Source organism: Gopherus evgoodei, chromosome 1 (genome assembly GCF_007399415.2).
Source record: "Gopherus evgoodei ecotype Sinaloan lineage chromosome 1, rGopEvg1_v1.p, whole genome shotgun sequence".
Classification (NCBI taxonomy): Eukaryota; Metazoa; Chordata; order Testudines; family Testudinidae; genus Gopherus; species Gopherus evgoodei.
Window position 1 is genome coordinate 123,212,192 of NC_044322.1, and position 27,905 is coordinate 123,240,096.

At 45.1% G+C, this 27,905-nt stretch overlaps 1 protein-coding gene across 6 annotated transcripts in view; it reads right to left on the minus strand.

Moving 5' to 3' along the window:
* CYFIP1 (cytoplasmic FMR1 interacting protein 1) overlaps window positions 1-27,905 on the minus strand; it is a 143,417-nt gene that overhangs the window by 94,722 nt on the left and 20,790 nt on the right. For 5 of the 6 annotated variants that reach the window (XM_030571191.1, XM_030571175.1, XM_030571199.1 and 2 more), the window contains exons 2-5: window positions 11,468-11,591; window positions 10,149-10,238; window positions 8,961-9,038; window positions 1,490-1,591 (exon numbers count right to left, since the gene is read on the minus strand). In XM_030571191.1, the coding sequence (XP_030427051.1) occupies window positions 1,490-1,591; window positions 8,961-9,038; window positions 10,149-10,238; window positions 11,468-11,584 (387 nt within the window). In that variant the 5' untranslated portion in view covers window positions 11,585-11,591. Of the gene's footprint in view, window positions 1-1,489; window positions 1,592-8,960; window positions 9,039-10,148; window positions 10,239-11,467; window positions 11,592-13,828; window positions 13,920-27,905 lie in introns of all 6 variants that reach the window. The other variant, XM_030571182.1, reaches the window with a different exon arrangement.

Here is a 27,905-nt window from a genome sequence, read left to right on the forward strand (position 1 = left end):
GGCCCATTTGTACTGGGCGGTTGTGGGAATGCTGCCTTTCTACTCACTCTTCACCTTCTCCCCCAGTAGCTGCCTCCTCTCTGAGCCCAGCCCACCATATGAGATATCAGGCTAGGGTGGAAGGAAAGAGAGTAGCAGATTGTCACTAAGCGTTCCTCTGCCAGGCAGTGAGAGATTCAGGGATTCAAGAGAGGAAGCCCAGGAAGCACTCCATTAAGCTCTACCAGAGTCTCATAAGTGGAGCTGCTTTCACAGGTTCGTATATCTCCTCAGAAACGACCATACAAGTCCAAGTCCTGGGAGGAAAGTAAAGAGAACCATGCTGAACAAATAGGTTCCCCCTTCCCTTCCACTGATTTGACTGATGATGCAAGTTTACAGTATACATAGTTTTGAGTACCTTAAAGACCAAGGAAAGCGAGGAATCAGTGAGGACAACTCAAGGAGATGTAACTAGCAGAAAGCGTTAAAATTGCACAAAGGAATTATCTGGAAACATTTCTGGTATCTAACAGTAAAATAGGTCTATTAAGACTGTGAATTAGTTGTCTGAATACTAGCGTATTCACACAACTAGCTAGACAAAACGCAATAAGACAGTGTTTTTCAATTTTTCATTTGCAGACCCTTAAAAAACCTTTTCAATGGAGATGCGGACCCCTTTGGAAATCTAATCCTAATTCCAATTCCATGTCTACAGGCCACAAGTTGAAAATCACTGCAATAAAACACAAAAATACTATAGGGAGCAATCCTGCAATGGTCCTTACAGAAGGGTATGAACTAGATGACTTGATAGGTCTTCTCCATGTCTGCAAGCTTCATATAAATAATAGAAATTTACAAAAATATCCCAGCTACCCTTCACTTATATATCATTAACTGATATAAAGGAAATATCTTGTGCAACCATATGCGACTAGCCAGATAAAAACATATTAAGCATGCATAGTGTCCAATGGAGCAGCAATCATAGGCCCAGTCCTGTAATATATACATACCTAACTTTATTCATGCAAATAGTCCCATTGATTTCAACAGGAATGTTCACACATGTAAGGTTACTCAAGTGTTTACAGAACAGAATCAAAGGTCTTTGGGCAAGAAGAAAACTGATTCACTCTACAGCTTAGAAGAGATGTTGCAGTCACTTCCATGAAAAACAAATGGGCAAGTAAAAGTGAGCATAGATATGGGAAATAAAAAAGAAAGGAATTTAAAACTGTGCAATAACAGCGTGTGGAACAAGAAGCTGAGCACAGGCGATAAGCTACATGCACAAATATGACTGCACTTAGAAGACACGCTAAGTTTAAGTCACGTCAGGACCATGGTCTGTCTCTGTGGGCCAGGTAAAATCTTTACAATGTTTGGTTACAGTAATATAGTCTTTGAATAAAGACAGCTAAAGAAGAGCGTACAACACCACAGCACATAAGAAAACAAAACAAAACCTCTATTAAACAGCTATTGGTTTAACTCTTTTTACCTGAAAGTACATAAAATTCATCAGTTTTGTAACCTCGGGCTCCAGAACTTCCACAGTTTTTTCATAAATTTCTACTCGGTTAGGCTGTTCATTACATTTAACCTGAAGAGAATCAAAGAAATAGTGAAACTGGAAAGTCACTCCCAAATACAACTTCAGCAGAGACACAGCTCCAGAATGGCACATTGAACCAAGAAAATGTATTATAGTGCTGTTTATCCAAAGTTACGGCTAAATTGTTGTTTTTAACATCTCAAACACAGTTTTCAGGGACTAAAAAAAAAAAAAATTCTCAGAGCTACCTGGGTTCTTATATGGCATCCCTTACTGTAGTATCTGTGTCCATCAGATAATAATGAATTTAGCCTATAAACATCACTGTGAGGTAGGGCAGCATCTTCCCCATTTTATAGTTAGGGAATCAAGGCACAGTGACATTAAGTTACTTTCCCAGGGTCACAAAGACTGTGACTGAGTGGAGAACTGAACCCAGATCTTCTGAGGTCCAGTAATTTAACCAAAAGATTATCCTCTTCCTTCCATGGCAGCACAGATTTTATTTATTTATTTTATTTATTTATTGGAAAGTCCCTAAAATCAGAGAGCTGTCAAAAGAGGACTGTGATTTCATTTGCTTTTCCAGCTCATCTTAACTCTATTTTCAAAAACTTCAGTTTTTCAGGCACTTAAGTCCTAACTTTTGATTCCCATCACCTGTGCGCATTACATAAATAAGCACGTGTACCCGCATGCATGAGCACACAGAGAAAATCTGGACTGCCTCAAACATTTTTAAAAAGTGACCAGACCCAATATCCTATTTGACGATCTCCAGAGCAGTGTTTAATGTCTAGTTTACATCATCAAGTAACAATATGTTAAGTTGCTGATCACAATCACTTTGAATTTAAGCTTTAAATGCTTGCTGGCACCACCATCTCCATTTGTTTTCTGTTAAATGACATGGGAAATTTTGGTGTCAAATTAACACTACTATCAAAACTGCCCATTCAGTGCACATTATTGCTACTCTATTTGCAAATCAGCCAGGAAGCTTCATACAGAGTGACATGAAATGCTTCCTTAATTCCCTCACCATAAAAAACATCCAGTCCTCAGGAGCTGAAAGTTTTGCTTCAACAACATTCCCAGTCTTGCTGATTCAGGAGTAAATGCTCATTCTAGAGAAGACGGTTACTCACCTTTGTAACTGTTGTTCTTCGAGATGTGTTGCTCACATCCATTCCAGTTAGGTGTGCGCGCCGCGCGTGCACGTTCGTCGGAAACTTTTTTACCCTAGCAACTCCAGTGGGCCGGCAGGTCGCCCCCTGGAGTGGCGCCGCCATGGCGCCCAATATATATCCCTGCCGGCCCGCCCGCTCCTCAGTTCCTTCTTGCCGGCTACTCCGACAGTGGGGAAGGAGGGCGGGTGTGGAACGGATGTGAGCAACACATCTCGAAGAACAACAGTTACAAAGGTGAGTAACCGTCTTTTCTTCTTCGAGTGATTGCTCACATCCATTCCAGTTAGGTGACTCCCAAGCCATACCTAGGCGGTGGGGTCGGAGTGAGAAGTCGCGGCACGGAGCACTGCAGTTCCGAAGGCCGCATCCTCCCTCGACTGCTGGACCAGGGCGTAGTGGGAAGCAAAGGTGTGGACCGATGACCAGGTCGCTGCCCGACAGATTTCCTGGATGGGCTCGCGGGCGAGGAAAGCCAGCGACGACGCCTGCGCCCTGGTAGAATGCGCAGTCACACGGCCCGTAGGGACATGGGCCAAGTCATAACAGGTCTTGATACAGGACGTAACCCAAGAGGATACCCTCTGGGAGGAGATAGGAAGCCCTTTCATACGCTCTGCTACCGCCACGAAAAGCTGGGGGGATTTTCGGAAGGGCTTAGTCCTCTCTATGTAGAACGCGAGAGCCCTACGGACATCCAGCGAGTGGAGCTGCTGCTCCCTGCCTGAGGAGTGAGGTTTTGGGAAAAAAATCGGAAGGAAAATCTCTTGGTTGACGTGGAAGGCTGAGACCACCTTGGGCAGAAAAGCAGGGTGTGGTCTCAGCTGCACCTTGTCCTTGTGGAAGACCGTATATGGGGGGTCTACCACAAGAGCTCGGAGCTCCGACACCCGTCTAGCTGAGGTGATAGCCACTAGAAAGGCAGTTTTCCAAGAGAGGTAGAGCAGGGAGCAAGTAGCTAACGGCTCAAAGGGGGGCCCCATGAGCCGGGACAACACCAGGTTAAGATCCCAGGTTGGAGCAGGGGGACGGACGTTAGGGAATAAACGTTCCAGCCCTTTAAGGAATCTCGACACCGTCGGGTGAGAAAAAACGGAGCGACCGTCCGCACCCGGGTGAAAGGTGGAGATAGCTGCTAGGTGGACTCGCAACGACGATAAGGCCAGACCTTGCCCTTTGAGGGACCAAACGTAGTCTAAGATTTCGGTTATCGAAACTTCCATAGGGCGGAGATTTCTCTCTACGCACCAACAGGAGAAGCGCTTCCATTTCGCCGAATATGTGGCTCTTGTGGACGGTTTCCTGCTGCTCAAGAGCACCTCTCTCACAGGCGTGGAGCAGCGCAGCTCGGAACCAGTCAGCCACGCAGGAGCCACGCCGCTAGGTGCAGCGACTGCAGGTCTGGGTGACAGAGGGTCCCGTGGTCCTGGGTAATCAGGTCCGGATGAAGGGGCAGGGGAACTGGGTCGGCTATGGCCAAGTCCAGCAGCATGGTGTACCAGTGCTGCCTGGGCCATGCCGGGGCCACCATGATCACGAGAGCCCTGTCTCTGCGCACCTTCAGGAGGACCTTGTGGACCAGAGGGAACGGGGGAAACGCATAGTACAGGTGGGTCGACCACTGGATGAGGAAGGCATCCGCTATCGACCCCGGCTCCCTGCCCTGAAAGGAGCAGAACGCTTGGCACTTCCTGTTCCCCTTGGACGCGAAGAGGTCCACCCGGGGATAACCCCACCTCCGGAAAATGGAGAGAGAGACGTCCGGGCGAAGGGACCACTCGTGTGACAGGAAGGATCTGCTCAATCGATCCGCCAGTGTGTTCCGTACTCCAGGGAGGAAGGAAGCCCTGAGGTGAATGGAGTGGGCTACGCAAAAGTCCCAGAGTCGTAACGCCTCGTGGCACAGGGAGGAGGACCTGGTGCCGCCCTGCTTGTTGATATAGTACATGGTCGTCGTGTTGTCCGTGAACACGGCGACACAACAACCCTGAAGCTGATGACAGAACGCTTGACAAGCAAGGCGGACCGCTCTCAACTCCCGCATGTTGATGTGGAGCCCCACCTCCTCCTGGGACCACAGGCCCTGTGTCCGCAGGGCCCCTAGGTGGGCCCCCCAGCCTAGATCTGAGGCATCCGTTGTCAGGGATACCGAGGGCTGAGAGGGGTGGAAGGGAAGACCCGCACATAATACGGACTGGTCTAGCCACCAGCCGAGAGAACCTAAGACCTTCTGGGGGATTGTGACTAACATGTCTAACGGTTGCCTTGCCGGCCTGTAATGACTGATAAGCCACAGCTGGAGAGGCCTCATGTGGAGCCGAGCGTAGTCGGTCACAAAGGTGCACGCCGCCATGTGGCCTAACAGGGTTAGACATGTCCTCACTGACGTCAATGGGGCTGACCGCAAACGTTGAACGATCGCCGCCATGGTCTGAAACCGTTGCAGAGGCAGGGAGGCCCTGCCCACAGTGGCGTCCAGGACGGCCCCGATAAAATCCACCTTCTGCGTGGGCCTCAGGGTGGACTTGTCTGTGTTTATCAAGAGGCCCAGACTTGCAAACATGCCGGTGATCACGCGGACATGGCTGTTGACTTGCTGTTCCGACGTGCCCCGAATCAACCAGTCGTCCAGATAAGGGAACACGTGGACACGGTTGCGCCGAAGATGCGCCACGACAACTGCCATGCATTTTGTAAACACCCTCGGGGCCGTGGACAGGCCGAATGGGAGGACTGCAAACTGATAATGAAGAGCCCCCACAACGAAGCGGAGAAAGCGTCTGTGGCGTGGCCAAATGGCAATGTGGAAATACGCGTCCTGCATGTCGAGGGCGGCGTACCAGTCTCCCGGATCCAGGGATGGAATAATGGTCCCCAGGGATACCATGCGGAACTTCAACTTCACGAGGTATTTGTTGAGTTCTCGCAGGTCGAGGATAGGCCTGAGGCCCCCCTTGGCCTTGGGGATCAGAAAGTAGCGGGAATAAAACCCCTTGCCTTTCTCGTTTTCCGGAACCGCCTCTATAGCTCCTTTGCTGAGGAGCGTCTGCACCTCCTGCCGAAGGAATTGCTCGTGAGAGGGGTCCCTGAAGAGGGACGAGGAAGGAGGGCGGGAAGGAGGAAATGAAACAAACTGCAGGCGGTATCCCGTCTGCACCATGCTCAAGACCCAGCGGTCCGATGTTATTTGGGACCACGCCGGGAGGAAAAACGAAAGGCGGTTGGAAAACGGGGGGGAAGGATCCATAGGGGAAACTGTTACCGCGCCCTCGGGCGCACCTTCAAAATGAAGGCTTAGGACCAGGCGGGGGTTTTGAGGAGCCTTGGTTCTGCCCCCCTTGGTTCCCCGACTGTCTGCGCCTTCCGTTCCTGCCGCGGCGCCTGTAAAGGTCCTGCCGCTGGCGGACCTGGGAAAACGGCCTACGTTGCTGCTGTTGTTGCGACCTAAAGGGTCTACGCTGCGTCACGGGGGTGTGCATCCCGAGGGACCGCATAATAACCCGGTTGTCTTTTAGACTCTTGAGTCTGGGGTCTGTCTTATCAGAAAACAGGCCCTGGCCTTCGAAAGGAAGGTCCTGTATGGTATGCTGGAGCTCCGGCGGAAGTCCGGAAACCTGCAGCCAGGAGATGCGACGCATCGTAACTCCTGACGCGAGGGTACGCGCAGCCGAGTCCGCAGCGTCCAAGGAGGCTTGTAAGGCCGTGCGTGCGACCTTCTTGCCTTCGTCCAAGATGGCCGTAAACTCTTGGCGAGCATCCTGTGGCAGCAGCTCCTTAAATTTGTCCACTGCCACCCAGGAATTAAAGGCATATCTGCTCAGCAGGGCCTGCTGGTTGGAGACCCTGAGCTGCAGCGCCCCAGCCGAATACACCTTACGGCCAAGGAGGTCCATCCGCCTGGCTTCTCTGGATTTGGGGGCTGGAGCCTCCTGGCCGTGACGCTCCCTATCGTTCACTGATTGCACCACCAGTGAACCCGGAGTCGGGTGTACATGGAGATATTCGTATCCCCTAGAAGGGGCCATGTACTTCCTCTCGACTCCTTTCGCTGTCGGAGAGATGGAGGCCGGGGACTGCCAGATGGTATTGGCGTTGGCCTGGATGGTCCGTATGAAGGGCAGGGCGACCCTGGTGGGAGCATCAGAAGAGAGGATGGTGACAATTGGATCCTCTATCTCCGAGACCTCCTCTGCCTGCAGACTCAGATTTTGAGCCAAGCGCCTGAGGAGGTCTTGGTGCGCCCTGAGATCCAGCGGGGGGGGACTGTTGGAGGAGGTACCCGCCACCGCCTCATCCGGGGAGGAGGAAGATGAGACCCCAGGCACGAGAGTGTCTAACTGAGGGTCTTCCTCAGCCCTCGCCTCTGCCTCCGGAGCCGCAGCTGAGTCCTGCTGCTTGGACCCTTCCTCCCCTTCCGGGGAGGGAGGGGGGCGAGACAACGAGGCTTCAGGGGCCCTACGCTCCGCAGTCGCCGGTCTAGCAGGGAGCTGCTGGGGGCCCTGGGCCTGATGGTATGCCCAGGGTGTCCAGAATCCCCACTGTTGTGGGCCTTGGTCCTGCAGCGGCGGATCACCGAACAGCGCCGCCTGCCTGTCGGTGCCCAGCGCATACCCGCTGTCCGTCTGGGAAGATACGGACGGCTGTCTCGAGGGCCATGGTGGGGCCGACCCTGGATGGTAAGGGTCTGCGCGGGCCGGCACGGGGGATCGTCTCGGTGCCGGGGACCGGTGCCGGGAGTCATATCGGTGCCGGGATCGGGATCGGGACCGGGATCTGTCACGGTGCCGGGATCCTGATCGGTACCGGGCGCCGCTTCGGTGCCGGGACCTGCCACCAGCTCGGTGCCGGGAGGTCGACCGAGACCGGGACCTGCCACCAGCTCGGTGCCGGGAGGTCGACCGAGACCGGGACCTGCCACCAGCTCGGTGCCGGGAGGTCGACCGGTGCGGCGAGTAGCGTCGGGACCCGCTCCTGGAATCGCGGTGCCGGTGTGGACGACTGGAGCCTGACCGCGACTGTCTCGATGCCGACCGGTGCCGCGAGTGCGACCGGTACCGCTGAGGGGAGCGGTGCCGGGACTGCGAGCGGCGTCGGGATCTGGAACGCCCAAGACGTCGGGACCTGGATCGTGAACGACTGTCTCTGGGCGGTGCCGATATCATGGGCTTGCCTCTGGACACGACCCGCACCGGAGGTACCGGGGGTGGCAGCCGAGTGGGCTCAGTCAGGGCAATAAGGTCCCGAGCCGAGGCGAAGGTCTCCGGTGTGGACGGGACCACTATCTCAACCCCAGATCTCATGGGGGAGCTCGGCGGTACCGGACTCAACGGACCCGCCGGGCCCGGAGTCAACGGTGCTGACGGTGCCGGCGGCGCCACGGCCGATGTCGAGGCCGGGCGCTCTAGCCGGGTCTTCCTGGCCGGAGTATCAGACTTCGACGGCCTTGGCTCTGACTCCAGTGCCGGAGAGGGTCGGTGCCGAGGAGTCTTCTCGGTGCCGGAGCGATCCGGTGCCGGTGCCGATACCACGGCCTGCGAAGCCGTCGGGTCAAGTGCCGCCTCCATTAGGAGAGTTCGGAGCCTTTGATCCCTCTCCTTCTTTGTCCTCGGCTTAAAGGCCTTACAGATGCGGCACTTGTCGGATCTGTGCGATTCCCCGAGGCACTTCAGGCACGCTTCGTGGGGATCGCTGGTAGGCATGGGCTTCTTGCAGGCCGCACACTGCTTGAAGCCCGGCGAAACAGGCATGAGCCTGGCGCCGGGTGCCGGGAAGGGCTAAGCCCCCGGCGAAGAACTACTTAACAACTATTTAACTTAACTATCTACTTAACCAACTAATTAACAACTATAATGGACTAGAGATGAACGATAAACGATAGAGAACTAGGAGAGCTAGGGACGTGGAGGACAGCTATGCCGCGCTCCACAGTTCCAACGACCGACACGGCGGTAAGAAGGAACTGAGGAGCGGGCGGGCCGGCAGGGATATATATTGGGCGCCATGGCGGCGCCACTCCAGGGGGCGACCTGCCGGCCCACTGGAGTTGCTAGGGTAAAAAAGTTTCCGACGAACGTGCACGCGCGGCGCGCACACCTAACTGGAATGGATGTGAGCAATCACTCGAAGAAGAACTTTAAGGTTTATCCATAAAGCTATGTATCCACACAATCAGGAAAGAACGTGAGATGAGAGTTCAGGCACTGTCTGACAACTGAATTTTCCTCCTTTACCTGAGGAATGGCTCTTGAGCAGCTCCTCCATGTATACAGCATGACAGCATACTCTTGACCGTCTTCCAACATTTCATTCTAAAATAAATAAAATAGTATCAATATGAGAAGGAGTGGTAAATACAGAAAAAAAAATTTAAACTGCCATTTCACTCTCTCTATATGACACCTACACACACACCCTGAGCCAAACAAACTTTTTTGTCTTACTAGGATGTACACATAATCAGTCACAACACTGAATGTTAACTGATATATCATCTTAAATAGTATGTTCAAATTGTCAGGTCATATTGTTTTTTTCAGTAAAGCAAGTTCTCTATGGCTAAGCACAACTCAACCTGATTCATCAATTATTGAAACAATTAGTTCAGCTACTGAACATGAAAAATTAATCCTAAAGCTAAAAATCGAGCAGTCCTTAATCATTCATTTCAATAATATTCTACCATGAATCAATATGGACTATTTACAACACTATTTAATGCAATTAATATGTATCAGATTACTAAATAACACTTTACATCCACTAAAATATGAAGTCCAAGAGGTCAAACTTCACTACTGACAAAACTAAACAACTATTAATCCTGAAGTATGTAATCTTTTAATCTATGAAGTACGTAATATTTTACAAATTTAAGACATTAAAAACCACAGACAACAGAAATGCTACACTGGGAATAAATTAGGATCCATTGGGTTTTATATGGAATACAAGAGAGAAATATTACTTTCAGGGACAGGGAAGAAAAGAATAGCATACAGCAACCCCTCAGGTATTGACCAAAATGCTAGAGGAGTAGTAGAAATTTCTGGCACAGAAGATAAATGTATTCTCTGACAGTCAGAGCCTGGCTGTTGATAATACAGTACTAGCCTAACTTGGAAAACTTAAAAATATAGAATACCTTAAGGAAGGCTTGGGGACAGAAACTTCAGGCAATATTGGCTAACCCAGCCAAGAGGTTATTTGAGATGCACAAAAAAAGTGAGCTAGCTATATGTTTTCTATGAGAGATCTTTCCTGACAGCTATGGCCGTTTGAAATCTGGTTGCTAACTTGATTTCCTATTTTCTCCGTGTATGTTCATCCCTCCATAAGAAAGTTTTGTCAAAGATATATGCCTCTTCTCTCACAGTTTATTAAAAAAATAAAAAGAGTATATGTTGAAAATGTTTACTTACCATATTCGAATGAACAGTAGCTTGCTCAATGTATCTTGCAATGCCTGTGACAAATGCATTCCTGTCTTCAAAATTAGTGTTGAAGTTTGGCTGCATGAAAAAAAATAAACAAACATGTAACCCTTGGGGAAAAATTTCAAATGTGGTATTTATCACAACAACAACAAAAAGGACATATGCTTTTCCAGAAATTAATGGGAATCTGTGACCAGGGACCTCTTGGTGCCAGGAGGAAGAGGGCACAAAAAGGGTTTAAAGGGGTTACAGGGATCCCCTAGATCAAGTACATGCATATACACACCAAAAGGTGGCATGTAAGGTCTCTACCAAAAGTAAGTAGCCATTTAAAAAATGTATGTACGGATAATATTTCAGGAGTCATGCATGCATGTTGATAATTATGTCTTAAAATATGTGAGTTGGGGCTGGTCACCAGAAGGTGATAAACAAGTTCCTCCCAAAAAGGACCTAGTAAACAGTTATCTCCCTGTCTGGTCATGTATTGTGTCCCTCACAATGTAAATATATTTGCATAATGATCCACCAAGCTAATCAAAATTGCTAAAAAGAAAAAGCTGCTGGGGAAACAAAACAAAACAAAACCAAAACAGCCAGGAAAGGTATCCTGTTTGTGAATGTAGACCATGGATTTTTGGGATATACGTAGGGGGTACTAGTTCACCTTGGATCCTTCATCTAGGGGACAAGATACCAGCATGCATGTTTTATGAAAGAAGAATCACAGCTAACCAGGGCTGTTTAGCCCTGTGACAAAGACTTGGGTTGTGCTAAATTTTATTAGACAGGAAAGTATCTTATTAATTAAATGGAGGCTCTAGAATGTGTGTTATGCTTTTAATTTATTTGTATATAGTTGCTTGCAATACTTCTACCGACTTGTTATTACTTGAACCTCTGTTCTTTGTTAAATAAACATATTTGTTTTCACTATAAACAAATTTCAGTGCTGTGAGTTAAGCAAAGCAGTAGCCTAAGGTGAAGTTGGTAAGCTGGAGGTACTGTTCCTTTGGGAACAGCAGACCCAGAAATTCTGTGAATGTCCAGAGGCTGCATATTCCAGGGGAATGCTCAAAAAGTTTGGGGGTTGGCGTGTGCCCATCGCTAACCTGCAGAGGAACAGCAAAGCCTGCATAGGTTGAGAGGGGAGTGCTTGCGTTGGCCATGATTGGTGGAGTCAGGGAGCTGATCTCTGGCAGGTTCAGACAAGGCTTTCACACGAAGGGTAGATGGTACTGAGGGGCCGCACAATCCTGAGTACCTCTGAGGAGCATTACAGACTCATAATAGATACTCCTTACCTGGTAAAGTAGAGATGATGGAGGGGGTTCAATACATGGTTGTTGATCCGGCAATGGTAATTCTTCCAAGAGATCCACATTGGACAAGGCATCCTCTAAAGTAACCTGAGCGGTCATTTTGTCTCTGTGGGGGGGAAATTATGAAAAAAGGCTAATATGAAGAGCAAGGGAACAATTTATTTCTGGTGTGGGAAATGCACAACATCCCTGGCACAGGCCCACTTAGCTAGAGACCACCCTAGAAGAGACAGTATCAAACTGAAACCTCGTTAGTTTCAATACGACTTAAGAGGAGTTTCAGGTTTCACACCTGCCCTGCATACTCCTGCCAATTTCTGTGTTTTTAAAACATTTCTTTCTCCCCATCACAGTGTGACAGACTCACACAAACAACAGGTAAAACTAACTGACAATACAACAGAAAAATAGAAACTAATTGAACAGAGCGTTGTCAAGGCACGCAAACTAGAAAAATAGGGAAATCCTTTTTCCTGTAGTCTCTTTCAGTTATAGTAATTCGGGCAGAGTCTTGTAACTAGAGTAGGTATAAAATTTTTTAGTTGACGAAGCCCTCTTATGGTCTTTTCCATGATTTTCCACAGTTGCTACTACCAGCTCAACAATTGTGGGAGAATTAAACGTAGACGTGGTGTCAGCAGCCACTAGCATTTTAAACACAATGGTATCTAGAGCTGCTCTGATTAGGATTAATGATGTTGGATTTAAAAACCTGAGGACCACATAGAGCCACGTGCACACTAGCCCTCCCACAGTTGCTACTGCAAATGAATCTGAATTGTCGATAGCTATAATAGGAAATTTTATGGTGAAAAATGACAGAGCAACTGTAGCACAATTCCATCATTACAGCACTGTAGTATATTGGTTTAACTGGGCGTTTCTGTATATAACTTCCAGATCTCATGAATTCTTTAACCACTAAACAAAACTGCTTCCCTACTTTCCTTTGCATAAAACTGTACATTCCCCCAGCAGCTATGGGGAGATTTTCATCACAGCAAGCACTTCCCTGAAAAGAAAATAACTAGCTCAGGTGACACAATTAATCTACAGAGTAACCAGCTTTCTGTTTTCTGAGAGTGATCTGGTGTCCTGAACAACAATCTTGCAACCAGGGTTTTGTTCCACTGTGATTCCTTAGAATACCAGTGCACACCCCATTGCTGCTGTACAGTGAGCCGGGGATGGATTCACAAATTCTAAGGCCAGAAAAGACCACTGTGATCACCTAATCTGACTTCCTGTATAACTAGGGTTGTCAACCCTCTCAGTTTCTCTAGGAGTCTCCTAGAATCGGGCCCTATCTCCCAGAGTCTACTGCAGCCAAACAGGGAGATTTTGGGTGCTCACAGTTCAGCCGCACAGTGGGCTAAGGCAGGCTTTGTGTCTGCCCTCACTCCATGCCACTCCCAAAAATGGCCTGCACCGTCCCTGAGGCCTCTGTGGGGCTTGGGGGACAGAGAGTCTCTACATGCTGCCCCTGCCCAAAGCGCCGACTCCACAGCTCCCATTGGCTGGGAACTGCGGCCAATGGGAGCTCCAGGGGGTAGTGCCTGTGGGCAAGGTCTGTGTGCGGAGCTCCCTGGCTCCCTCCAGCCAGAAGCTGCTGCCAGAGGGATGTGCCAATTGCTTTTGGGAGTTGGCAGAGGTAAGCACCGTCCCCCTCACCCCTTCCCGCACTCCAATCCTCTCCCAGAGCCCGCATCCAAATTCTCTCCCAAAGCCCACACTCTGCACCTTCTCCTGCACCCCAACCCCCTGACCCAGGCTCAGCCCAGAGCCCCTCCCACACCCAAACTCCCTCCCAGAGCCCACACCCCTCCTGCACCCCAACCTTCTGCCCCAGGCTCAGCCCGGAGCCACTGCCTATACTCTGAACCCCTCGGCCTCACTCCCCAGCCCAAAGCCTGCACCTCAAGCCCCTGGCCCAGCCCAGTGAAAGTGAGTGAGAGCGAGCAACAGAGGGCGGGGGGCTGGAGTGAGCAGGGGTGGGGCCTTGGAAAAGGAAGGGGGGGTAGGGGAAGAATGTTTGTGCCATTGGACAGTTGGCACCCCTATGTATAACACAGGCCAAAGAACTTCCCCAGAATAATTCCTAGAGCATGTCTTTTAGAAAAACGCCCATTCTTGATTTAAAAAATTGTCAGTGATCCAGAAGCCACCACAAGTCTTAGTAAATTGTTCCAATGGTTAATTAACTTCACTGTTAAAAAAAACTATGCCTTATTTCTAGTCTGAATTTGTCTAGTGTCAACTTCCAGCCACTGGATTGTGTTATACCTTTCTCTGCTAGACTGAAGAGCTCAGCATCAAATATTTGTTCCCCATGTAGATACTTACCAATTAATCAAGAAAATATGCAGTAAAATAATAGTGCATTCTGAAGCTACCATGCAACTGGCTCTCCCCCACCAGCCACCTTTAGACTGTTCTGTCAGGAGAAGAAAAACATCAAAAGTGATCTTGAACAAAACTCCTCCTTGGGCTGTCCCAGGTAAAAATTGCCCTGGCTCTACACTTTTGATCCAGTAGATCCCTGATCACCTGGTGAAAGATTCCTCATATGACTGGATCAGGTTTCTTTCCCCTCTCCACCCACTTTCTCTACTTTACATGAAGCCAGGAAAGAGAGTAATATAGTGAGAATTTTGTGGTGAAAGCTTAAAGGATGTGAAACAAATAGAAAAGGTAAAACAAAAAGAGTTGGCTGGCAATCAACATGTAAATACCGCTTTAGTCTGGAAGTGGAAGAATGAGGATCAGATGAGAGACTGAAAAATGAAACAAGTGTGTGTTACTCCTGTACCAAAAAATTAAAATATTCTGCACATAATATTTTTAAATTCTGCAAAATTTTGCATATTTTATTTGTCGAAACAACACAGTATAATCACATCAGTTTCAATTATTTTGGTAATAGATTTCAAAATACTTGTCAGCAAGTAGGTCTGTAACAATACAGACAACAAAAAAAGATTCAGGAAATGTTACACAGCTGTGCTCCAACTGACAGCCCCGCGTTGTCTGCAGTCAGAAAGAGCCTCAGCCCTGAGCAGGGCTGAAATCTGTTACTTCCGCCAAAAGGAAATGTTTTGGTGGAAATCACAAATTCTGCGGGAAACATTAATTCTGCACAAACTCTTCATTGTGCAGTGGCATAGAATTCCCCCAGGAATACATGTGTGCATAGAACTTAGCAGTGAACTCATGAATACCTACTACTATTAGGAAGCTACAGCATGGAGAACATGGGTCTTTCACCGCTTAGGAATCACATTCAAACCCTAACTTAGGCCCCAAAACAAATTTATTTATTCACATGAAACTTACTGCACAATTTGCAGAGCCCTGCCCAAAAAAAGGTGTAGGACTGGAACAACAGGTGAGTGTTCCAGTTGGCAGAGCTGTGCTGAGAAACTTGCACAACACCTGCCTATACTTAACTCAAGCTATTTCACCAGCACTAGGTTCATCCACAGAATTAAAATCTAAGGTAAGGCTAGAGTCTTACAGTTCATTTAGCAACACTATCACTGAGTATACTAATGTAGCTGAACAGTCATAAAATGCCAATTACTCAAGCAAGTGAGAATGAAGATGTGCCGCATAAGGAGATCAAAATATAATGAAGTCTCAAAATATACTTCCTGAAACTGCACGAAAAACAGTTTTGTCAGGTCTATACAGGAAACAAAACTGTTTTTGATATCTGTTTAAGGGGAAGCCATTGCTGGGAAAAATAAAATAAGGAAAGTGTTGAGAGTAACAGTTCAGTTTCCTAGTACAAACCACAATCAGATAGCTCTGAACCAAGAAAGGGCAGGCTTTTGACACTTGTGGCCCAAGCACTCTAAAAAAACCCTCAAAAAAACCCACATAAGTCCCCTTGATCCCCAGATGTTCTGTTTCAAATAGAACAGTCACATTCTTTCCAGCTCTAATGGATTAAATTCTATAAGAAGCTCTCCTCTTTACTTCAATCTTCAAAGTAAATATTTTAGACTGTTTGCTTTAATGAAATGTTCTCAAACTTTCATTTAAAAAAGTTCACCAAAGCACAAGCAAAGGAAAATCCCTTCCTCCCCCCCCCCACCCCCCACTCATCTTTCCATTCACTTAAATAGTGCATTACAGAGAAAACTCTGCTTGGGGGATATGCTAGGTAAAAGAAAAGCTTCCTGTTGCCCATTCAGAGTTTTGCTAGAGAAACACAGGAAAGCATGTTTTTCAAGACCTGCATTGCCTGATTCTACAACAGCCTGTGCCTGGTGACTTCAGTTCTCCTGTCTGTCGCATACTGCTGCAATTTCAAACATTCAACTGCTTTGGAGGTGACAAAATAAGAGTGCAAAATGGTATCGGAATGCTTTGTTCTGCTGATCTAGATACCTAATAGATTGTAATGCTACCATGAATTAAATACTTTTGTTCACCATTCTGTCTCAGGCTTTAACTCTCATTAAGAGAATAAGATGTGGAAGAGGAACAGGCATCTTCCTGTTTAGTTCTGACAAGTCTGCAGATTTTGTGAAGGAAGATTCTCACTTCCTTCCCATCAACAATTAACAAGCAAACTGAGCATCAGTATCTGGGTATGACATGTAAAACAGCTGACACAGGGCTCATCTACACAAATAATCTTACCCGATCAGTAGACTGTTTTCTATAAAGTAAGTCCCCAATCATGTTAAAACACGTTGGTTTTCCAAAAGGTAGATCATGCCAAAACAACCTGATCTCCTTCTTTGAGAAGGTAACAGATTTCTGAGACAAAAGAAACATAGTGGATCTAATTTACCTCAATTTCAGTAAGGCATTGATCCAGTTCCACATGGGGAATTACTAGCTAAATTGGAAAAGATGGGGATCAATATGAAAATTGAAAGATGGATAAGGAATTGATTAAATGGGAGACTACAATGGGTCATACTGAAAGGCGAACTGTCAGGCTAAAGGGAGGTTACTAGTGGAGTTCCTCAGGGATTGGTTTTGGGACCAATCCTATTTAATCTTTTTATTACTGACCTTGGCACAAAAAGTGGGAATGTGCTAATGAAGTTTACAGATGACACAAAGCTGGGAGGTATTGCCAATACAGAGAAGGACCAGGGTATCATACAGGAAGATCTGGATGACCTTGTAATAGTCTGGAGTAATAGTAATAGGATGAAATTTAATAGTGAAAAGTGCAAGGTCATGCATTTAGGGATTAATAACAAGAATTTTTGTTATAAACTGGGGACTCATCAGTTGGAAGTAACAGAGGAGGAGAAGGACCTTGGAGTATTGGTTGATCATACGATGACTATGAGCCGCCAATGTGATATGGCTGTGAAAAAAGCTAATGTTGTCTTAGGATGCATCAGGCAAGGTATTTCCAGTAGAGATAAGGAGGTGTTAGTACCGTTATATAAGGCTCTGGTGAGACCTCATCTGGAATATTGTGTGCAGTTCTGGTCTCCCATGTTTAAGAAGGATGAATTCAAACTGGAACAGGTACAGAGAAGGGCTACTGGGATGATCTGAGAAATGGAAAACCTGTCTTATGAAAGGAGACTCAAAGAGATTGGCTTGTTTAGCCTAACCAAAAGAAGGCTGAAGGAAGATATGATTGCTCTCTATAAATATATCAGAGGGATAAATACCAGGGAGGGAGAGGAATTATTTAAGCTTAGTACCAATGTGGACACAAGAACAAATGGATATAAACTGGCCATCAGGAAGTTTAGACTTGAAATTAGACAAAGGTTTCTAACCATCAGAGGAGTGAAGTTCTGGAACAGTCTTCCAAGGGAAGCAGTGGAGGCAAAAGACATATCTGGCTTTAAGACAAAGCATGATAAGTTTATGGAGGGGATGGTATGATGGGATAGCCTAATTTTGGCAATTAATTGATCTTTGACTATTAGCAGTAAATATGTCCAGTGGCCTGTGATGGGATGTTAAATGGGGTGGGATTGGAGTTACTATAGAGAATTCTTTCCTGGGTGTCTGGCTGGTGAGTCTTGCCCACATGCTCAGGGTTTGGTTGATCGCCATATATGGCGTCAGGAAGGAATTTTCCTCCAGGGCAGATTGGCAGAGGCCTTGGAGGTTTTTCACCTTCCTCTGCAGCATGGGGCATGGGTCACTTGATGGAGGATTCTCTGCACCTTGAAGTCTTTAAACCACGATTTGAGGACTTCAGTAGCTCAGGCATAGGTTAGGAGTTTGATCCAGGAGCGGGTGGGTGAGATTCTGCAGCCTGCGTTGTGCAGAAGGTCAGACTACACGATCTGTGACAAAGTTCCTCCTCTACCTTAGTGGGTCCTGCGCTTATTGGCGGATTTGTTCACCTCAGTGATCTTCCCCTCTTGTGGAACCCACAGCCTGGGTCAGCTCCTCCTGTGTCTGATCAGGAGTTCGGAGGTTTGGGGGGAACCCAGGCCAACCCTCTACTCCGGGTTCCAGCCCACAGCCCTGTGGATCGCAGCTGTCTATAGTGCCTCCTGTAACAGCTGCATGACAGCTACAATTCCCTGGGCTACTTCCCTATGGCCTCCTCCAAACACCTTCTTTATCCTCACCACAGGACCTTCCTCCTGGTGTCTGATAACCCTTGTCCTCCTCAATCCTCCAGCAGTACACTCTCTCACTCTCAGCTCCTTGCCTTCTTGCTCCCAGGATTGACTCGGGGAGTCATTCCTAGTTTTGCCTTTGCGCCCCCGGCCGACCTCAGCCAGGGGCACCCATGATAGCAGCAGACGGTACAGAAGGACAGATAACCGTCATCTCATTGCCAAATTACACTGGCAGCCGACGGTACAGAATGACTGGTAACCGTCTCTGCTATCATGCAAAAGCAAATGAATGCTGCTGAGTAGCGCTGGAGTATTGCCTCTGTCCGAGGCATCCAGTACACATACGGTGACCGTAAAAATAAAAGCTGAACGGGCTCCATGGTTGCCGTGCTATGGCGTCTGCCAGGGCAACCCAGGGAAAAAGGGCGCGAAATGATTGTCTGCCGTTGTTTTCCCGGAGGAAGGAAGGAATGACGACATTTACCCAGAACCACCCGCGACAATGATTTTTGCCCCATCAGCCACTGGGCTCTCAACCCAGAATTCTAAGGGGCGGGGGAGACTGCGGGAACTATGGGATAGCTACGGAATAGCTACCCACGGTGCAACGCTCCGGAAATCGACGCTAGCCTCGGACCATGGACGCACACCGCCGAATTAATGTGCTTAGTGTGGCCGCGTGCACTCGACTTTATACAATTTGTTTTATAAAACCAGTTTATCTAAAATCAGAATAATCCCGTAGTGTAGACGTACCCTTACTGAGTTGCACACACTCTCTCTCTCACTTTCTCTCCCCTCCTGTTCTGAGGAAGGCGTAAACTACAACATGTATTGTATGCTCCCCCACATGCCAATATAATTGCTAGGCATATTGCAGGGGTAGGCAGGGAGAGTCCAGTCTGCCAAAATGCACAAGAGGGAACAGTAGTACTGCAAAGCTTGCTTCCTACCACGTGCAGGAAGTGGTGGCATGGTATAAGAATAGCAGCATACCCATCTACTACTTTGCATAGCCACACAGGACAGGGCATGAGCTGGTTCTTTATAAACAAGGCTTTAAAACTGACAGAGACCCAGAACGAAGAAATATGGATTGATAATGCACAAGGATGCGTGTGAACTCTGTCTCAGTAAACTTAAATATTTTGAGTTCCTTGAACACCACTTATACATATTACACTTTACATCAACCCAGAAGAGCCTCAACAATTTTGATCTGAAAATAAAAATTAATTTTGTAACCCAAACAAAAGTTTTATTGTATTAGGTCACCTGCAAATTTTCAACATGAGTTCCAAAATATTCATCCAACATACTGTGCCTGAATATGAACTAATAATATATATTAAAAAATTTCTTTACAATATTACTTTCTATTTTGTGGAAGAGGAAAATGAGTGTTAGAGAGTTTAAATGTCATAACATCAAAATTTTAAATGTCCAGAAACATTTCTTTCACCATTCTGCTACAAATTGGACAACATTTTTAAAACCAGCCTGCAAGCATTTATTCGTGTTCTTTTGTTCAAAATAATTTAAAGAGGAAGTCACTCTGCTTTTTGGAGAGTGTTTCCTCTAGGGTCAGTTTTCCTCTCTCCTGACATTGAAGAAAAGAGTCTCAATCTCACCTGAATCAGAGTAACTTCAGACTGAATGTATATACCAAAATTATAATGACGTAACATTCAATTAATTCAAATGTAAATCCGCAAGGTATTTTTTAAAACAGTAATATCAAAGCTCACCAAGTTCCGGGGTAGGATGTAAAATAAGGGAGGTGCTGATGAGACTGGGAGGGAAAAGGCAATAGCCTCTATACAGCTCTTAATCAGAACAGAGGAGATGCTTACTCCTTATGCTTTTGCTAAGTAGATATGCACTGAAGCCAATGTTTAAATGCTCTGCTGAATTCTGGGGCCTAAAAGCCCAAGGGCCCAACCCTGCTCTCATTGAAGTCATTGGGAATGTTGCCATTAACTCCCCAGGAGCAGGCTCAGTCAAGGTAGCAGAGACATTTGAGTTTATAGGAAAGAATACATTTTAATTTTCTGCCAGCACAAGTTATATATATATAAAAACAATTTTTTTTTTTACTGGCTTGTAAGAAACAAACCAGTTAAAGTACTTTCTATGAAGAATTAAAGGAACTTTGCACCATCCCACACGATGTTCTTTATCAGAGAAAATGGTTAAAAACCATAAGGCTTTGACTGATCACATAGGTCCTCGTAAGAGAACAGCTACCAAAAGTTAATTTTTCTTCCAGCAGAAGTGTAGTAGGGAGCTAATATTAACATCGAAGGTTCTTCCATGCAGTGGATTCTAGGACAGGGATAGGCAACATATGCACGGGTGCCGAAGGTGGCACATGAGCTGATTTTCAGTGGCACTCACACTGCCTGTGTCCTGGCCAATGGTCTGGGGGGCTCTGCATTTTATTTAATTTTAAATTAAGCTTCTTAAACATTTTAAAAACCTTATTTACTTTACATAGAACAATAGTTTAGTTATATATTATAGACTTAGAGAAAGAGCCCTTCTAAGAACGTGAAAATGTGTTACTGGCATGCAAAACCTTAAATAAGAGTGAATAAATGAAGACTCGGCACACCACTTCTGAAAGGTTGCCGACCACTGTTCTAGGATTTCTCTCAATTTTTCCCCAATGAGAGAGGTTACTATAGCTGTATTTCAATTTAAAAGAAGCCAGTTTAATATGAACAAACATCTTACATATCAACTGAGATTAAAAAGAATACGATTTAATAAAAAAAAAAAAAAACCTCTCTCTCATTGGTTTCCAAAGTGTGTCACAGAACAGTAAAATATTTTTCTGGTTGTTCAGACATTGTAGGCCAAATCCTGCAGCCATTATGTTTTCATATACAATTCTCTCTCTCACACACTACCTTGGATGACATCAAATATTCCTCTTTCAATAAAACCTTCTGAGTTCTTTTTGTGATTTGAGCCCTTCTTTGTTTCTGAGCAACAGATGTGCATAAATTGAAGCAGCAAGGAAAAAATGCTTTCATGTCATTCACCAGTTTAGCTGATTAAAAACAAAAAACTGGAGAGCAAGCAGCAGCTGACAGGGCCTTTATGCAGCAGACTTGATACACTGTCAAGCCTTTTAAAAAGATACGTTTACAATCATAGATCAAAACAAAAAAGACAAAAAAAGACTGATTACGCCAGCCTGGTTGCATGGCAACAGCCAAAAGAACTGTCACATGATGGAAATAATTAGCATGGTATCAGGCTAGGGAGGGTGCCCTGTTCAACCTCTCTGGTTGCTGGTTGGAGCAGAATGACATAGCGCTGGAGGAAACTTGGGTAAGTGATGTAACAAGTAGGTACAAATCTGGGGGGAGAGTGAAGCACCTGTGAAAAATACTGGGCGGGCGGGGGGAAGGGGCCCGGAGGAGTGGCCGCTCCAGAATGACATGCAAAAGAAAGTGCTGAGTGCCTAATCACACTTGATTTTGTTTTTAATAAAAAATGCTTCACCTGGCTGTCAATCAGCTTTCTATATATTGTGGGTAAAACCACATATCCTCTTACGAGTGTGTGTTACACTATTGAAAACAATGTGGTTACCACCACCAATAAACCCCCATTTGTTTTCAAACTCGTATTGGGTCAGAAAAATCTGCACAAGACTAACCACACACATCTGTTGACATTTTTATTATTAGCAACACATGGAACAGCCATACTGCCTTGGTTCTAAGGGCAAGGCAATGTCAGTTATTTTGGTGGGAGCCTAAAGGACCATTTAAGTGACCCAGAAGTGGTGTTAGCGATTCAACACTGCTCTTTTCTCTCCAGTCAGTATTGAGCCAATAACCCAGCATGGTATTAGGTGGCCACTGAGCTGCTAGAAATGATGTCACTTAGCTGAGGGGGCAAATTTATGGAACTGACCACTTGTGTGGTCCAAAGAGCCAATCAACACTTGTTGCAACAGTAATGGTATTAAACTCTGTCTATCATTCTCCTTGCAGTTCCAACTGCATATAATATTCTTCTTCACTTCCTATCCAGAACTGTGACCAACTGCTGAACAGCTATTTTCCACCCCACAGATGGCAGCATTTCAGTAAAGGATGAGTGAGCGCTATAAAACACTCTGGGATCCTTCAGGATGTAAAGTCCTCTAAAAAATGTAAATTTGTCCATGTTGGAAACACTTTCTGGTAGGTAGAGAATAAGAGGTTTGGTTTTATTTAGAATAGTTGTCATTATAAGTTGAGTAAAAAAATTAAAATGTCTATTTAACAATTAAAAATGAAGGTATGCACCACAGACTTACACTGCAGAAAATATAAAGGGACAAAGATTAAGATTTATCTTGCATAATCCAAAGGTGTAACCTGTAAATTCTTTATATAGCTTTATGAGCCAAAATATAAATCACAGTAATAGTGAAATTCTCAGCTGTTTTACACAACCCACTCTGAAATCAGCAGCTGTCTCCAGAATCAATATAGTCAGAAGTCAATTCTTATACAAATAATTCTATATTATTCAGAGAACTCCTAGGAGAAGTCTTAATCCCAGTGATCCTAAGCTTCCTTACTACCCAGTTAAGAAATTTTCACAGAAAGGCAATCTCAGTCTCACACTAACTCTTCACTGCAACCCCTGGACAAATCATGACCTCTGTGCCTCAGTTTTCCAGTATATGAAATGGGAATACCAATGCTTTTCTACCAGAAAGTGCTGCTGTGAGGATTACTATTTATAATACTCTGTAGCCAAAGCTGTCCTAAGTACAATTGCACAGCAATTTCTGTACTACATTAGCTACAAGAAAGGTTCCAAACTTAAGGGGAGCAGTCCCATAGGGGATACCAGACCACCTCTACAGGATCACATTTTTGTCCCTTGGGACGTTACTTATCTAGCTTCATCCTTATGTTCTCTGAAAACCACCAGTCTATAGCAACAGGCTGGGAGCAAAGCAAACAGAAAGAAGAACAGTCTCAAACAGAAGTAGTAGGGAAGAAACAGACCCAGCAGATTGTGAGGACAGTTGTGGGAGACACACAGCAGGAGAAAAGAGAAAGAGAGATTAAGAGGATGAAGAAGAGAGAAAGGATGAGACTAATGGGAGAAAATAGGGAAAAAAAAGAAGAGAGATGCAACATGTGTCAGGATACGACAAAAGCCGGTATTGGTAGTAAGGTGAAAGGGCTCTCAATAAGATGTGGGAACAACTAAACTAGAATGACACAATTTATGGCTAAGTCTCTGTGTAGCTGTATCAATTAACTTTGTTCTGGCCTTTTCTCTCTCCCATTTTAACACCATGTGCATTTTATTGTAGACGGGCCAAATATTGTAGTGCTTTTGTCATGTGCATCAATGAGGACAAGGGAAAATGAATGTTAGTTTTCTCTTAGGGATCCATCTCAGAATATGAACCCAGGTCTCCAAGAATTAAAAACAGCTAGGGCACCAACTCAAGCCTACTCAGCCCTTTTTTCGAAATCAGAAAAATGAGACTTCACTTGAGCTATCAGCCTTAGATGCACACAAGGGAATCTGTCTCAGCCATAAGGAACATCAGTGCTACTCTATAAAACCTTGAAACAAAAAACACCAACACCAGCACAAAGGGAGCTGTGTTTCTGAAAACCAAGCTGTAGCGACAGGGCTTATCCTTCCTCAGTCATGTGCATGTGATTTCTTGGGACCCACTCAGTCTTTTCTGAGTTCAGATCCCAGCATTTCACTCAGATGGTTTTTTATTCACAGGGGAGGGAGGGAGGGGAAATAAATTTGTTTTCTATTTTAAAATAAAAATGCCATATTTAAAATTAAGACTCCTACTGGATACCAACTGGTCCCCTTGGTTTTACAATCAATCAATCAATCAATCAATCTGCTGCATTTTTCTCTCCAGCGTGAGCAGTCAGTCAGCATTAATTTCAAACTATAAAATTATGCCATGGCCATGCAGCATTAGGCCAGCAGCAAAGTCATTAAAATTCCCAGAAGCAGCTTGACACATTCTCCAGTTGGGAGAGTTAACCTCAACATGCTAGTAGCACTTGGGGCTCATCAAAACAGGTATAACTGGGGGCTGCTAGCACAGTTGTTGGCCATGGTTAGGGCAATATCTAACTTCCAACATTTTAGTGTAGCTTCTAATAATATGTTATAAAGCAGCAGTGTTAGGTTATTACAATGTCCCTTAACCATATATTTTTATGATTAGTTTATATGGGAGAATATTTTAAAACATGGACTCCAGTAAATGAGCAATACAGCCAGCATTATATTAGCAGCACAGCTAGGCCCTTAGCAGAGAAAGCTAATGGGAAAGTAGTCATCTTTTGTCCTTTTACCTTTATCCAAAAAAAAAAAATGGTACAGACTCAGAGAACATTCCTAGTCAGTGGCTCTATTTATGGTAATATCTGATAGGCATAGTGCCCAGTACAGCTGCATAACATTACTGCAATTTGGCTGCATTTTACATAACGTTTTTAAAAAACTGGGTTCATCATACTTACCTTATTATTATTTAATGCATGCAAAAGTCTAGCTAAAACCCCTTACTACCCTTTTAGACATTGTAACTAAGGCTATGTCTACGCTAGTACTTTTGTCTGTAAAATTTCTGTCAGTCAGGGGTGTAAAAAAAAACCTCATGCTCAACCCGACCAACATATGTTGTTTCACCAACAGAAGCACCAGTATGGAAGTGCTATGTCAGCGGGAGACGTAGCTACCACCGCTCATTGGGGACGATTTAATTATGCAGACAGGAGAGCTCTCTCCCGTCGGTATAGAGTAGCTACACGGGAGACCTTACAGCAGCGCAGCTGCAGCGATACAGCTGTGCCACTGTAAGGTCTGTAGAGTAGACAGAGCCTTAAATTTTGAAGAGATTATAGGAAAAACATAGATCAATTGTAGGTTTACAGCAGGGAATACCACTGTCAATAATGCAAAAAACTGCATGAAGTATCACTATCAAGACAAAAATGTTTTGAAGAAATATTTTCATGGTGTTATAAGCACAGTCTTAGGTTATTAAATATTTAGGACTAGAGCCTGGAAAGACTCACACATGCTTAACTTTATGTACTGTGAGTAATCCCACTGACTTATTTGAAGGACTGGGGCCTCACCGTGTAACATTTATGTAGTTTAACTTTTGCACTTTATTTAACTTGGACACATCTATATTTAGTGACATTCAGTTACTGAATCTGTGTACTAGCATAATGCTGCAATACTGGGTTTGCAAACCACAGGAAAACACAAAATATTTTTACTAAAAACTGACAGCATCATTTGAATATTATTTTTATTCACAAGAATATTCAGGGTGGTGATATTGCAATTGGTCCTAGAAAGGTGTTCAGTTAAATCAAATAGGATTTTTCCCCTTGATATTGGAGAGCTTAGTTGGAATGCATTTAATGCAACATTTCCTCATCCTTTCTACAATATTTTTGGTACCCTGCAAGACTGTCTATTCACACAGTGAAGCCAAGAAGATAGGAGCGCCATCACTGCCAGGAGGCATTGGAGATGGGTTGGCCATGTGCTTTGGATGGAAACTGATTCCATCACCAGAATAGCAATAAGATGGACACTGAAGGCAAGCGAAAACATGGTGAAGAGCTGTGGAAACTGAGCTGAAAAACCTGGGGCACAGCTGGGGAACCACTGAAAGACTTGCCAGAGACAGATAGGAGCAGAGGAGCTTTGTCGCTGCCCTAAATGCCAGAGACATAATGGGAACATGATGATGATGATGCACGATTGACAGTTTTGCTCTCTTTGATTTGACTATGAAAACCTTGGCAGTTTAATCGAAGAGACCCAGCAACATGAAACCCAGTTAATCACAAAAGACAAAAGTAGTTCCAAGTCTTACACTAGCTCCCTACAATTGTTCCCTGAACAATTTTTGTTGTTTTAATAAATGCATTTTCCTATTTTTAAGCGCCTCTCTCCCTGTTGCTGTGTGGAAGAGCCAAACAAATAGAGGAAAGTGACTAATAGGGAAACGTTCAAAGGTGCTGTCAAATGCACAAGTCAAAGTATAAAACAAAGAATTATTTTTGCTAGTCTCTTTCTAATATAGTCCCATAAGTGTCATTATCAACAAAAGCAAGTAAAAAAATTCAGAAAAATGATGTTTTAAGTTGATAGTATCCCTTTAATTGGTAATGTGTTTAGTCTTTTTATTTTTTTTAGTATCATCAATACCATGTCAGGGACAAGATGATATATCTGAAAAACTCAGGTAAGTAGGTCCCTTCCTAAAGTCACTGTGAAAGGCTTTAGCTCATGAAGACTTCACAATAGCACAACAACATCTAGTTTACAGTTTATTAAGACAGGAAGAGAATCTTTTGCTGCTGCAGAAGGCAGTTGACTAATCAGAGCAAAGTTCTAATGCAGTTCACGCATTTTAAGTTTCCATCCCTTATTGAAGCACCCAACAGATGGTATCTGAATAACACCCCCCACCACCACATATTTAACAGAATCATAAAAGTTAGAAATGGAAAAAGACCTATCAGATCAAGGCCTCATCAGAGCAGATGATGGTCCTCTGACATTTCTGTGTTGATCTTTGGGGATAAATGCTTGAGCAGTCAAGTCTCAGTAATTAAATTACCAGTTTATTGAACAAACAACTAACCAATCCTAATAAAATAAAAACAAAAAACCCAAGCAATACATCAAAAAAAAAACCCTTGCTAGGATACGTCTGAGACACACATGAGCAGAGAGCCTGGTTCAAGGAGTTTCAGGACTTTCTGAGCCCTAGTCAGACTATTGTAGCACTTCATTACTCCCCTTTTTCCCTATCAGCTATTGCTTCTGTACAGAGAAAATAGTACATAAATATCCAGTGCACCTGTAGTGGTGCTGTTCTACATAACTTACCCTTTGCACAGAGAAACCTCCTTGGACTTTCAGGAATATACAGGAATAGCTATTGCACTTTGAATTCACACCCTACCTTAATCTGAATTAATTTTCAACAGTGGGCAGTTGGTTTGAGCTTCAACAGGAAGGTTAGACCAAAGGTCCTGATATAGAAGAAGATGAACAGACACCTGGGAAGCTAGACATGTGTATAGCTTGTTTACTGTTTTAACATCCGGAGGAAACAGAACTGCAGGTACTGAACCTAAGGCTGACCTGCTGAGGTACATCATGGTTAGTACCAGGGGACGGCAGCCCAAGGCAGAGTTACCTGATTCTAAGTTGAGAGAGGTGACAGCTTGAGATCTGAAAGGGGGGGTGGGAGAGGGGGAAGAACAGTTACCTATCTTTCTGTATCTGCTGTTCTTCGAGATGTGCTGCATCCATCCATTCCACTGTGAGTGTGTGTGTGCGTCTCATGCAGAGAACCTTTTCCCTCAGTATTATCCATCGCCACTTTACAAATGTCTATGATAGGTACTTGCACCAAGAAATGGTGCCCATATTGCCTGTGCAGTAGTAGAATGCACCAATCCTCCAGCTGCTGAGGTTATATTAGCCAAATGGTAGTATAAAGGAATGCACAGAGAGATCTGTGATGAAATCCTCTGCATGGATACTGATTTGCCTTTACCTCTGTCCACAATCACAACAAACAACTGAGTTGAAGCTCTGAAGGATTTGAAATGGTCCAGACAGAAAGTGAGACCCTTCTGAAATCCAGCGAATGTAGCCTCTCCTCATCCCTATGAGTATGAGGCTTTGAAAAGAAAGTTAGCAAATAGAGTGCCTGGTCAAGGTGAAAATTTGCAACTACCTTAGAGAGAAATTTGGGTGAAGGTGGAGATAAACCTTATCCCTATGGAAAACTGTACAGGGAGGGTCTGATA